At 49.3% G+C, this 14,155-nt stretch overlaps 1 protein-coding gene across 3 annotated transcripts in view; it reads left to right on the forward strand.

The window, feature by feature from the left end:
• The window catches only part of GALNT18 (polypeptide N-acetylgalactosaminyltransferase 18), a 293,469-nt gene that overhangs the window by 253,255 nt on the left and 26,059 nt on the right, over positions 1-14,155 (forward strand). For all 3 annotated transcript variants that reach the window (XM_070425289.1, XM_070425290.1, XM_070425291.1), the window contains one exon: positions 3,874-3,969. In XM_070425289.1, coding sequence (XP_070281390.1) covers positions 3,874-3,969 — 96 coding nt within the window. The remainder of the gene's footprint in view (positions 1-3,873; positions 3,970-14,155) is intronic.

Here is a 14,155-nt window from a genome sequence, read left to right on the forward strand (position 1 = left end):
ACCATAAAATTCTTATGGTAATTTAAATGATACCTGATTGATTTTGGGCTATCTCACCTGATTTTTGTTGACTGAACAAACACATAAAGTTTTTCTACTGATAGTTAAGTGCTACCTACCTCACCTTGTGTTAAGATGAGGAAACAGAGAGGCAAAGTGACTTGCCCATATTTATACAGGTAATCAATAACACTGAGTCTAAAACATCAGCTGCTTATATCACCTCAATTCCTCCCTTTGAAGAGTGTCCCCTCAGGCCTCTCTGATATCCCAGGATAGAAAGTTGAAGGTAAACTAAGGCCTCTCCCTTTGATGACCTGTTGTCAGAACTAAGTTCAAGGGCTGCCTCAGCAGAAACATAATGGGCACAGCACACAGAATTGGCCTCAGTGTGCTCTGTGGGCCTCCCAATCTAACATCCTTGGATTCTTACAGAAACAGAGCTGAGATCCCAGGAATTCCTCTTCCCACCTCCTGCAGGGTCTCTGTTGTCCTGGGGACCAGCCTGTAAGAGGAGGACAGATCCTCCCACCAGAGTTGCCATGGGCATGGTTGGCATGTCCTCAGAGAACCGCCCACGGGCCTCTTGTCTCTCCACTCTCAGGCTGTTATAATTCCAATGTCAGAAAACTCAGCAGGTGCTGTCCAGCAGTTACCTGAGACTCCAGATCCTGTCATCACCATGGAAACACATTGGACTATGAGGTGCCCATTAGCCCTGCCTCCCTCCCCAGAACTATGCGGAGGACACAGTTGCTACTGGTGCTCCCACACTGCCCATACTAAGTTGCATGTGCTGCTTGGCTATTGTTGGACCCCATCCGAAAAAGACAGTTAGGCAAATATAACTTCAGAAAAACGATTGGCCCAAAACCTCTGTGAGCCAGACCAAACAGTAGTAGCCAAACTCAGCCAAAGATGCAGGGAAAGCAGTAACAGGGGAGGTATGTGCCGTTCTGGGTCTTGGCTAGGGGCATTCTTGTCTTCCAAGTAAAAGGGTCCTCTCTTGCAAACACATACAGCAGGTTGACCATGGAGCCCTCTCGATGCCACACCCAATTCATAGGGCTGACAGAGGTCTCTGACCCCTGCATGCTCATCTGCCAGACACTGTTTAGGACCCTGCCAGCCTCTCTCCACTCCTGCTTCCTCCAGAGGCTGGGCTCTGACATAAGCAGAGATACGCTTGCTTGTCAAGGAGCATAATGAGCCCTCAATGGGGGCAATAGGGTGAAGATGGGTGAGGCAAGATGCAGCCGCAAGAACAAGAGGATTTTCTGGGGCTGAAATGCTCTTCCTGGTGATTATTTTTATTCTGAAGTGGAGAGGCCAAGTGTCTCTTCAGACGTAGAGTTTCTCATTCCTTTATCCCTCCAGCCCATGCCTAAACTACCTTGCTCAGGTCAAATAAGCCCCTGGGACTGTCAGTTGGGCCAGTATCAAGTCTATATAAACCAGGCCATTAATCCACTAATTGGTCCCATTAATGACTCCTGCAAGCTGAAGAACCTGTGGACCCGTTGTACCGGCCTGGGTTTCCCCTGGATCATTGAGCTCCCCTGGGAGAGAGAGTGGCTTTGGATTAATTCCATCTCTGGTGCTGACAGTAGAGACGGAGCAGCACCTGGAAACAGACATGCCCAGCTTCTGAATGTGGGTTTTGCTACTTAATCACTCCACAATATGCAAAACCTTAGAGCGTTTCCTGGGGCATCTTTCACAGTCTCAGGATTGTCGCCATTTACCTGATGGAAAGACCTTGGACTTCAGAGACAGACAGACTCCTGCTCTGTCACTTGTCCAACTATGATGCCATTCATTTAGAAATGCCATTTACATGTACATTTCAATCATTCATTTGTTGCACATGTATTTACTGTCTACTGTGTACCAGACGGGCTGGTGGGGAAGACTCCGGTCAGACAGGTGGAGGAGCTGGTAAAACATGGAGCCACAGCCTCGCACACAGTCTGGGTTAGGAAAGGCTCCCAGAGTGACAGAGAAGCTGAGAACCAAAGGAAGAAGAGGATTTAGTCAGGCAAAGAGAAGACCAAAGCAGGGTATCCACACAGTGGGAGTAGCATTGCAGGCAGAGAGGTGAGGCAGAGCTTCTGGCTGGTCCACACTTCCTTGTTTTTCGGATTAGGTGGGATAATGCATGTAGCACACAGCACATAGATGCAGTCATAAAAATTGGTTTCCCAGGAGTTATGTTGCATTATCCAAGGCCACACAGCTGGAGCCAGGATTCCATCCCAGTCTGTCTCTCCAACTGTGTCAGCAGGCCACCTGCTAATGGGAGAGTGATGGCATAGCCAACGTGGACTTTATCAAGGGCATCACCCACCCCCCTCACTCAGAGGCTGACTTTAAGATCCCAGGAAGAACAAGTCTGACCTCAAGGGTCTCTGGACCTTTCTCTTTGTAGGCGCAGTTAGCAGGTCTCACTAATGGTTCCAGTGCTGGGCTTCAGGTGTGACACCCACCAGTCCCTGGGCTACGGGAGAAGTCCAGAGTGTTTGCTATGCTCCTCCCACACAGGCCAGCCAAGTAGTTGGTTTATCATGAGGATCTGCTGCACAGACACTCCTGGGGCCCTGCCTAGGGAGCTGGCACATGTCCATATTTCTTCAGAACCTCCAAACCACAAGTTTGAGATTGAGCTGCTGTCACCCAGTAAAGAAAGGAAGCTCAAGAGAAAATAATTTGACTCTGTTCCTTGTCCCTGTCAAGAACAGGGTATGCATAGACCACACATGCACCTCTGGTTCTGTCCTATTTCACATCCCTTACTCAGGGTCATTGAACTCCTGCCACAACCTGTCAGGACTACCAAAGCTCAGCCACTGCCTGCCGCTGGCCTTCCCCAATATGACCCACCTGTGGTCCATTGCCCTGGTCTTCCCCTGGATGTCGATTTCCAGCCTCCTGTTCTAAACAGACTGCTTTGGTTGCTGAGAAAAGCCATTTAAACTAGCTCAAGTTAAGGTGGGTAAAGATGCCACACACTCTCTTATGGACACAGGAGCTGAAGAACAGCTGGATGTGGGCACTCAAGCTGGGAAGCCATGAAACCACAACACTAGCAGGATGATCTGTCTCTAATGCTGTCTGCCTCATGCTTCATCTCCTCCTTGATCACAGCTGAATTTCTCTGCTTGCACGTGGCCCAACAGATCCCCCACGCCCAGGCTAAGTGGCCTTATAATCTTAGTGGCCACCACATCTGTCCTGTTGATTGTCTTGTGCTTGTAGGTGAGAGTAAGAGTGACCTCTCTTCTTCTCCTGCTCCCACCTGGCCCCCTTCTCTCTTATTCACCTGCCAAATCCCCCACCGTGGAGAACTCTCATCAATTGGGCCTCCACTGCGGCCTGGTCAAATCACTGCTGGATATGTGGGCAGTGAGGGCCTGGTCCCAGGTCCCCAAAACAGCTAGCATGTTGCCCACTTCCCCCAACCCTGAAGAGTAAAAACAGAGGCCTATCCAGAGACCTCTGAAGGCCATGGTGCTCCTTTTGGGTAGATGGGGGGGAACAGCCTAGCACCCTCTTGAATGTGTACTTGCAGGTGGATCTTTTCTTTTTACCTAGACCGACTCAGCTCCCCAGACCCAGCTTGCTCTTTAACATGTGAATGCTTAATGTGAATGCTTGGACTTCTGGCCTCTGGCACTGTGAGACAAAGGGGCGGTCTTAACCTCAGCACCTTTGTGCAAAGCAAAAGTGCTTGTTGGTTTCCATAGTATTCAAGGGGCTTTGGGCTAATTATGGAAATGGAGCCTGTGTCAGCGGAAAGCTTGTTTCTCCTGATTTAATGTATTTGTTTCTCTGTTCCCTTCTCTTTGGTGTGGCCGCCCCTGCCCTGGTGTTCAGCTGCAGAACTCTCTGAAGACCGATTTGTGTCTTGATCAGGGTCCAGACACAGAGAACGTTCCCATCGTGTATATCTGCCACGGAATGACGCCCCAGGTGAGTGCTCTGAGAGCTCCCCGCACTGCACCGGGGTGTGCACGTGTGTGTGTGGGGGGAAGGATAGTTATACTCTGTCTTGGGTATTCTGGGCCCCGGGGCCTTGGGGCTTTTCATTAGGAGGTGCCTGATGAGCAAAAAGGAAGAGTCGTGCCTGTCTTGCCTGGAAGGAGGCAGGGAGCAGATGCTGGGATGCCAGGGTCTTCTGTTATGGAGAGCAAACAAGGCGATACCTTTCTAGAGGGGCACCTGCCTCCCTGGGAGAGATGGGTAAATCACAGCCCTGGTCCTGGCAGCCATGCCCTGCCCTAGCAGGAGGAAACCCAGGACTCCCCCAAACTCCTGGCACCTGCGAGTCCCTTCAGAGGGCCATTGCATAGCCTCCAGCTGTGTCCTTTAGTAGATCACAGCTGGGGCCAAAATGTATAGCCATGAGACCCCTTCTAGCACTTAGGACATTCTTCTGGTGGAGAGGGAAGAGCAGCTACCAGGAAAATAAGTTATCCCTGAAAAATTCCCCATTCATGGCTTCAGCTACCCAGAGAGGATGTCAAGGACACAGGCAAAAGAAATGGTTTATTCAACGAAGTGCAATGAACAATCATTGATGGAGAGCTCCATAGGCTAACTCTTCCTACTTGACATTTTCAAAGTTTACCTATCTTACTTCCAGAAGTGCACAATGATTTAAAAAAAGATATTTTAGTATAGAAGATATGTATATTTGTATAATTACAAGTTAGTATTTAAAAGAGTTGTACCTTCCTAAATACACAACCAAAGGATATAATGATGTGTCACTCAATGTAATGTAGTGGGACTTCCCACAATTGGCCATGGTTATCTCCACCGTGGTTATCTTCTGTTTTATTGTTCAGCTGCTGTGATATCACTGGTCAGTCCCAGGTCAACATGTCACACTGTGCCCACACCACGCAATATGGCAGCCCTTTCTTCATTATTACAATGGTGTGACATTTATAATGGGTGGCTAATTTTATGCAAGCCTTATATCTATCAACATGTAACATAGCATACAGAAACTCTCTTTCTGGCCTGCAGATGGTCACCTTCTCAGTATGTCCTCTCATGGCAAGGAGAGAGAGAACGAGTGAGCCCTATCAGATCAGGGCTCTACCTTTATGACATCATTTAACTTTAACTTGAAGACTTGGAAAATTCTCAGCCTACCAATATTTCAAAAAAAAGAAGAAGAAGGAGAAGGAGAAGGGGAAGGGGAAGGGGAAGGGGAAGGGGAAGGGGAAGGGGAAGGGGAAGGGGAAAGGGAAGGGGAAGGGGAAGGGGAAGGAAACTTATTCTGAAGAGAACATTGAAAGTATGACTAAACAACCATTTGATTAAGAGTTCATGGGTGGGACTCATGGACTTACTCAACCATTGCAGCAGCAGAAGCCAGAGATAGAGGTGAGGTTACATAAGCAGAGACACTGCCAGTTTGAACTAGAGACAGTGAGACTGGATGAAGGAAGGCTGTTGGACTTGTTCAAGTCTATAAGATGGGACCATGGAGCTGTTCAGTTGTGAGCAGGCACCATTCCTATTGTCACCTCACCTGTCTCTGGGCCTTTATTTTGTTTTACTCTCTTATTGAAATATAATTTCACTCTCAAGTGCAAAGTGTACAGCTCAATGAATCTCTACATTTGTAGACACTGTGCAGTCACCACCCAGATGAAGCTCATCTTCCCACTGGGCTTCCTCCTTCCTCCTCTTGGTCAGTACCTCCACCCAAAAGTAACAACGATTTTAATTTCCAGCATTGCTGATTCCTTGTATCTGGGCCTGTCTTCTTGTCGGCAAACAAGGAAGTTGGACTGGTCATCTCTGACAATCTGCTGACCTTGAATTCTTTCCTTCTGAACTTCAGTTGGTCTGGGAATCTGTGATTTTGTTCTGTGCTTATGAGGAATATGGGGAGCTGCCTGCCCTTGATGCTTTGTAAATCAGCATCTTGATGTGAGCTATAGCAAGTCTCAAAGGCTTGATCCCCCTCCCCCTTCCTCAAAGCCACAGCAGCCTCATATAACCTCACAGGGAACACTGGGTCCTATTGCCCTCTCCCACCTGGCCCACAGCCGAGGTGCACAGCTGTCAGTGCCCAGAGGTAAGAAGGCTTAAAACCAACCTCAAATCAGACGCACTTCCCAGGGAGGTACTGGGACCCTGCTACGACAGGAATTTGTTGAGTCTGGCCTGCCCAGTGAGCTGGGAAAGCCAGAGGTCTGGGTCATCCTGGAGATGGGCTGTGTGTTCTGGCCAGAGTTCCTCCACCCCCTGTATTATTTCCTAGAACATTTGTAGCAAAGGACCACAGACTGGGTGGCTTGAACAACAGAAATGTATTGTCTCACGGTGCCAGAGGCCAGAAGTCCAAGATCAAGGTGTCATTAGGGTCATGCCCTCTAAAGCAGTGGTTCTCAACCTGTGGGTCGAGACCTCTTTGGGGGTCGAACGACCCTTTCACAGGGGTTGCCTAAGACCATCGGAAAACACATATAATTACATATTGTTTTTGTGATTAATCACTATGCTTTAATTATGTTCAATTTGTAACAATGAAAATACAACCTGCATATCAGATATTTACATTACGATTAATAACAGTAGCAACATTACAGTTATGAAGTAGCAACGAAAATAATTTTATGGTTGGGGGTCACCACAACATTGAGGAACTGTATTAAAGGGTCATGGCATTAGGAAGGTTGAGAACCACTGCTCTAAAGGCACTAAGGGAAGTTTCTGTTCCACTCTCTGGGAGTTCCTTGGCTTGTGGCAGCATCACTCCAACTTCACATGGTGCTGTTCTCTTTGTGTGCATGTCTGTGTCCAAATTCCCCCCTTTCATAAGGATGCCAGTCACACTGATTAGGGGCTTACCCTACACCAGTATGACCTCGCCTTAACCAATGACATCTGCAACAACCCTGTTTCCAAATAAGATCACATTTGAAGGTAGTGGGTTAGGACTTCCACATAGGAAATTTGGAGGTACACTATTCAATGCACAGCACCCCGAGATGAGAAGACTGTGACTGGAAACCTGGCTTTCATGCCCTAGCTGAGAAGTGCTTCCTATGACCTCCTCTCACAGAGCTCGTCACGTGACCATGCTTAACAGCAGAGAATGTGGGAAGTTATGGGTTCCTGCAGGCCCAAGAAGCCTGGTCTCTGCACATGACCTTAAGTATTTTCTAAATGAAGTCCACCTCTGACAAGTAAGAGAACAAGATAATGGCATCTGGGGATGTGAACTGACCTGCCTGAGGTCACACCACCCAGTTCCTGGCAAAGACAGGACTAGGAAGGTTGCCTATATTTTGACTTCCAGTTTCTCCTTCAGTTTTACTCATTGAATATATGATAGCTTGTCTTTCAGGAAGTCCTTATATTTTAGAAAGTTTCATTTCCCCTGAAGAATAAATTGGTCTAGTGATAGGAATTTTTTTTTAGAGCACCTTGTCACGTGGCCCACCACAAGGCCCAAAGACATTAGGGACCTTGGGCTAGAGAGTGGGGCAGAGTTCTCATCTGTGTCTAAACCCTTTGAGAAATTCTGCTTAAATTTTGTTTAAAAAGTTCACTCTGATATCGTTGTGATATACCTAGATCTCAGGGAAGGCCCTGGGTAGGAGAAGGGCGTAACTCACCAAATTGGTGAGAGGAAGCTGATGGAAAGCATGCTAATTAGTTAATGAGTAAACGTAGCCATTTTATTTAAATTAGCAGCAAATTTCAAGCAGTCCCCAAAATAACTGAGAATATTAGTCCTAATTAATATAATAGCTGGAAAATTTCTGCTGGGAAAAATATAATAATGGGGGTCTCCCCACAGACTCTCTATTCAATCAGTCACTCATTCATTCACTTGCTCATTCAAGAAACATGTCCTGAGTATTATTTTATGCCAAGAATTGTGACAAAGGCAGCTTTGCCCACGCCCCTGGTCTGGAGAGGGAGGCAGGTCCTGAGATCATTAAAGTTTATACAGTGCAACCACTTGCAACCTACTGCCCCGAACCACCTTCTCAGCCCTTCAGAGGAGAGATTGTGGGACAAGACAGTGTCTGGGGGCTCCTCTCCTTCTTTCTGCCTGAATCTTCTGGACTGTAAACGACTCAGGGAAAGAGACAGTGCTTTTCCTAGGGGAAGGTGAATTCTTGGCTGTAGAAGAAAGGAGATGAAAGGGACTTGAGTTCCTTGTAAAGTTTCTGGAATACGGACGCTGCCACGTTTCTGCTTCAGGCAGTGCTTTTTGACTCAAGGGATAAAGACGAGAGCTGAGTTGAAAGAAGTATTCTGTTTTTACCCACGTTAGATCAGGTAGTATGTTTAATAAAAGTAAGAAAAGTGTGGAATTGTAGATGGACTTTGGTACCTTTGCTTTGTGGAATTTTTTTTTCTTTTCTTTTTCATTTGTTAAAGTTCTTACTTGGAGAGAGAGAGAGAGAGAAAGGGAAATGACTGAATGAACTTGCTTATTTCTTTGTCTGTATGCTACTTCTCTAGAAACTGCCATTCCCACGTGGGGTCGTAATGCCACCATCACCCCTCCCCTACTTGGCAATTATCCGGCAGCCGTGCATGGAACGTCAGAGGCCTCTCATGGGTTCTACTTGAACCTCCAGATCTTTCAAGTTACATCTCAGAAACAATTGAAAAGGTTTTACTTTGTGGGCCAAGAATTTAAATCTCCAGCCCCTTTCTTGTAGCCTTTGGGAGCTTTCCCCACTTCCTGTGATTTTTATTTATAAACTAGAAGCCTGATGCAAGAAATTCATGCAAGAATAGGCCTTCATTCTCCTGGCTGCTTACACCAGCTTCCCTCCTGCTGCCAGCACCCAGGACCCAGGCTTCCCTCACAGAGGGAGGCCCCGCCCACCCACCACAACCTGCCAGTCAGTGGCCTGGGCCTCCCTCTGCAGGGTAATCATGGGGCGATGGCTGGGCCCCCGACCAATTACATCACACCCACCTTAGCTGGCTTGGCACCAGTGGATGTCATAGGGTGGTCCCGGATGGTCATCTGGATGGTCGTCCAGATGGTCATTCCACTGTTCAGCCGATTTGCATATTATGCTTTTACTATATAGGATAAATTAGAGTATCTGTGAGGTTTTATAAAACCTCTCTGAATTTGCTTCTTGGCTCTGGTGGGATGAAACTGTGCCCTCCACAACTCCTTGTGTGGGGCTGTATTGCCCTGGTGCCTGCTGATGAAAGTTAGTGCAGGGCCCTGACTGGAATACAGTTTGATGGGAGCCTCAACCAGCCCTGAAAATTTGGCTGGTGCCCTCCAAGCCTGTACTATTGGGGACTAATGCAGATAGAATTACTTGGATCTCTTTATTTACTGGCCTCTGAGCTATAGGCTCCCATCATTCCCAGGGGCCGTCGTCCCCTCAGGATGCAGAGCGAGGGGTGCCTCTGGGTGATGCAGTGGTTGCCCAGCCCTGGCCCTGCTCTCTGCCCTCCCCCTGGGCAGCGGTCAATCAGCTCCTCCCGGCGGCATCTCCACTTTCACGGTGCAGGCAGGGTGGCTGAGGGGCAGTTCTTGCTCCAGAAGATCCAGGGCAGTGACAGTGCACTCACCAGCTCGGGGTCAGGCAAGGCTGGGACCTAACCCCGTTCTGCCCATACCACACTTGTGATTGGGGCAAGTGATTTAATCTCGCTAGTGGCCAATATGTTTTAATCGGTGAACTCAGGCCAACAACATACACTTCACTGACATATCGTGAGGGCTCTGCTGGTCTGAATGTAACAACTCTTAGCCCAGGGCCTAGAACACGATGATACGTGTTATTATGTCACACCTAAGGGCAGCCTCTCCGAGGGTGAGGGGTGAGTAAGAGGGTTGCTCGAGGCTGGGGTGAATAAGGCTGACCACCTGCAGTCATGCCTCCCCCGCCCTGACCCAGAACCCCCAGGGCTGAAGTGGCTCCCTTCCTCCTTACAGCCCTTTGAGGGGTGCATGGAGACCAGGTGCCTGCTGCGTCCTGCCTGCATCCCAGGCTCAGGACCTCACTCATATCTGTCTGCTCGTCAGTAAGTGATGAGTGAATGTATTGTTTCATTACCGAGGCCTGCAGTCTCGCTCCTTCCCTATGGCCCTGCTGACAGAACATGAACTAGCCTGTGCTGGGCTCCTGGGGGCTGCTTGGGTACGAACCCCTTCTCTGCCTCATATTAGCTGTGTCACGTGGGACAGGATACTTCATTTCTCTTGACCCTAAATACCTGCAATTTAAAACAAAATGAACTTCAGAGTAAATGTTACTTTTGGGTTACTAATATGCATCACATTCGTATAACATATATGTGCGTATATATAATTATTGTGTCTGTCAGTCTCCCTAGACACCTTCCATGTGTCAATTCATTTCATCTTCAAACCACATTGCCAGCTTATTCCCACTATAACAATATCGGCTCAAGGACACAAAGGTGCACCCAAGTCCCCACTCCTAACAGGTGGTGGCTGCAGACCCAGGTGTCTAGGACATGATGGATGGCAGGTGTGACTGTGTCACATCCGAGAGCATCCTCTCCTGGTGAAGGAGCTTGAGGCTGGAAAGGGCAGGCCAACCACCTGTGCTTTCTCTCCCAGCACTGCCCCTCTGAGATTCTGGCTACTTCCACAGGGCGTGGCCAGGTGACCATCACATGGCTCCCTCTCCATCACTGACACCAACTGCACCTGCCTGTGGTCATCAGCTTGGGGCTGGTCCAGCTCTGGATGGGGTGAGCACCCGGGTGATTTTTCACCTGCTTTTGGAAAGCACCCCATTTCCATGTCCCTTTTGAAGGCTGCACACGGAGCAGAGCCGGTGGCCCCAGTGCATCACTCAGTGTGGAGTGCAGGCGCCCAGGGAGGGAGTGGACGGATGTGTTGGGCACACAGATGTTGGTGCTGCCGTGGTAACCTCTTTCGCCGAGTGATGGTGAACTTCGGGCTGCTCCCCCAGCATCAGGGCTAAAAAAAAAAGGAGCCGCCTCATTTGTTATTCATTCCTCATGATATGTTCTTCATTCACTTCACGTCCAAACTCCGCAATTAGAGTGGTAAGCGGTGAGATTTGCCTGACTTTTATGAAGCTCCCACAGGCTGGGAAGAGGCTGTCGTTAGCAGCACCACAGTTGGCCAACACTGGGGAAGATGGCCCCAGCTCACCACCCAGAGGGAGGCCGAGCCCTCCACCCACCATTCTTTGGAGAGCTTTGCTCTCAGGCCGCGGTGGACATGGGGACAGGCCCGTGAGCCAGTGGCAGGGGAGCTGAATTTAGATCTTGACTTAGCTCTGTTCTCTCTGACTACTTACTCCACCTCTCTGGGTCTCCACTTCCTAGACGGGAAGATGGCCTGGATGCTGAGACTTAAGTAAAGTGACACACCCACGCGTGCCTAGCATCAAGCCTGGCACAGCATTGGGCTCAGCGATGTGAGTTTCTTGTTCTAATGAGGGCAGTCTCTCACCCTTTTTTGAGACCTTGCTAGTCCGCCGGAAGATAATAATACAACAGCTTACACTTATTTTCTTCCTGTTCCTAAGCATCTTTCTAAAGGCTTCGATGAATACTCTCAGCAGCCCTGGGAAGTGGCCACTGCTCTTACCCACGTGGACAGGGGAGAAAACTGGGCCTCGGGGCACTTAGGTAACTTGCTCAGGGCCACAAACTTACCAAGTGGGAGAACCTGGTTGCCTGATGGCAGAGCCCATGCTCAAAGCCATGGCTCCGGCTGCCTCCCTGGTGTCATCAAATCCGTGCCTCTGCACCCAGGACATTCTCTGGACAGAGAGGGACAATAAGCCGTGCAGTGGGGAAGTGATGAGGGCTGGGCCCCTAGGAGGGGTCAGAGCACGCTTGCTGGATGGACAAAGCCTGCAGCGAGAGATCGGGGGAGAGTAGCTGATTTAGCCAACCACCAGGCATGTTCTTCTTCTTAGGACCTAAAGGAAAGCTAAGTCTAATTTGCAGTCTTTTCTCTGAAAGATCTTATGGCAGGTCCCCGAGACTGGGCTGAAGGAGATTTGAAAAATACTACCCCATCGACACTGCCCTTCTCATCCACCCTGGGCCAGGACACAGAGCACCGGCGGGCCAGCTCTCCCGTGATTCACGAGGGTGGTCTGCACGTGCCTCTTACCTTTGGGGTTTCCCCTCCAACCCCACCTCAGAGGAACTGGGGCAACCATCTCCCCATTGGAAGACGTCTAGTCTCCACATTCCAGGGCCAGTGTATCAGACCCAAAGCCCCCCCTTCCCTCCTCTTCTTATCCTGCAGGTCTCAGCCCACTTCCATGGGCAGACTCTCCTGACCCCTCATCAAGACGCTCTCACTTGCTGTTCTCAGATCTGTACACCTGTCTGGTTCCTGTATCCCAGCTCTTATATTATATGTACAAATGTACCAGTAAGTGTACTCACAGTTGCCAGCACTGTAACAGCAGTGAGCCCGTGGCAGAGTATACGTTGTAAGCATTGTGTCTTAGGAGAGAGGCCTCTCTTGAATAGCGCAGGTACAGTGACCACCCCACCAAGGCACCTCCTCTTTTATCTACTTGGAGCAGGAAGTGGGAAGGTTTCCCCAAAGTCTACGAGGGGGCTCCGCGGCACAGAGCACAGCCCCTTGAGAAGTGTGGGCTGTGCTATTCACTGCCTCTTGCTGCTGTTTCTTCCTAGGGAGTCAGTGACATGTAGGGAGGGGCAGTTCTTCATTGTGTGGGACTGTCCTACTCGCTGCGGGGGTTTAGCATCCCTGGACCCTGACCAGCTGTAGTGTCCATGTGGAACTCAGACATTCCCATGCATTTCCAAAGGTGCCCTGGAGGAGGTGGGTCCACCCCTCGCTGAGAATGTGACAACGAAGGCACCTAAGAAACAGGATCTGGGATTTGGGAATGGCTGGTGGCCTGGAGTGGGAACGTCTGAGTGGTGCTTCTATCAGGGCCCCTTACGGATGTGCTTGTTTATTTCAAGAGAGTTCCTAAGTAGATGTGTTCAGAATATATGATGGGCATAAATGGATTGTTAGATTTGATTTCCCCACCTAACTCCATTGTCACCACACTGCCTCTGCCCCGGCCGCTGAAATCTGTTTCTCGCTGCGCGTCAGTCCTGCCAGCATAGCACCTTATGGAGTCCTTGAGGTTAGCACTGTGTAAGACTGGAAATTTTAGCAGTGCTGGGCCCTCTAAATCAATCACCAGAACAGCTTTATTTCTTTTCTTGCTCAGAAATACACCATTAAATGCAGGAACACGTGTGGGAGGGGAGGTTGGCTCGGGTGAAGGACACACTTAAAAAGAAAATTTTATAACATTTTTTTCTGCAGGAAAAAGGACATGCTGGTCTTAATTCTTGTAGAACTGGGCTACAGAACACATTTACGTCTCTGCAGTATCTTGAGCTCCTCGGAATATTCTGGGCTGTTCAGAAGTCATTGAATCACATTTGCCTGGGGCATTATAGATGCTTAATAAATGCGTGTTGGGTAAAGGACTGAGTAAATTCATGGAAAAGTAAAGCCTTTTAAGTGGTCACAAGACGGACTGAGCCCATCTTCCTCGTCTCAGTCCCTTCGGGGGCCCTAGGGTGGCAAGGCTCACCCATGATATGTGTGGTGGTTGTGGAATGTCTGGGAAGATGGGGTAGCAAGAGCACTTCCATCCAGGGAGGTGAGTGAGGGAGTGGGGTCAGTGAGTGTAGACTCCTCTTCCCTCCCTCCCCCCAGAGTTCATGATGAAGGGATAGAGAAAGGGGCTGACCATTGGGAGGGGTTCAGAGTTGATAGAAAGTGTGTTCAGATTTGCTTTTCAAGGAGAGCAATCAGGGAGCATGTTTTGAAGCTGAGAGAAAGAACTCAGTAGCGAAGGAGGTCAGGGAGAGAATGAAACGACATTCTGGGGGTGGAAACCGGGGCAAGGACAGGAGAGGATGCGGTCCAAGCCCAGTGGGACCTTCTGCCTCCGAGGCCTGGGCAGGATGGAGGGAGGTTCAGAGGAACTGGTTTCCAGGCTGCCTTGCAAGTAGAGCCTGAGGGATCTGTTATGTCTGAGGAGAGAAGCTTTAGAAACCCACTGAGGGGAATGGACACAGAGGCTGTGCAGGCTGAAAGGAGGTTGTGTTGAGGGGCCCAGACAAAGCTGAAGACCAGGAGTTT

The sequence above is a fragment of the Myotis yumanensis genome, unplaced genomic scaffold (genome assembly GCF_028538775.1).
Source record: "Myotis yumanensis isolate MYYU_CA2020_CCGP unplaced genomic scaffold, mMyoYum1.0.hap1 SCAF_10, whole genome shotgun sequence".
NCBI lineage: Eukaryota > Metazoa > Chordata > Mammalia > Chiroptera > Vespertilionidae > Myotis > Myotis yumanensis.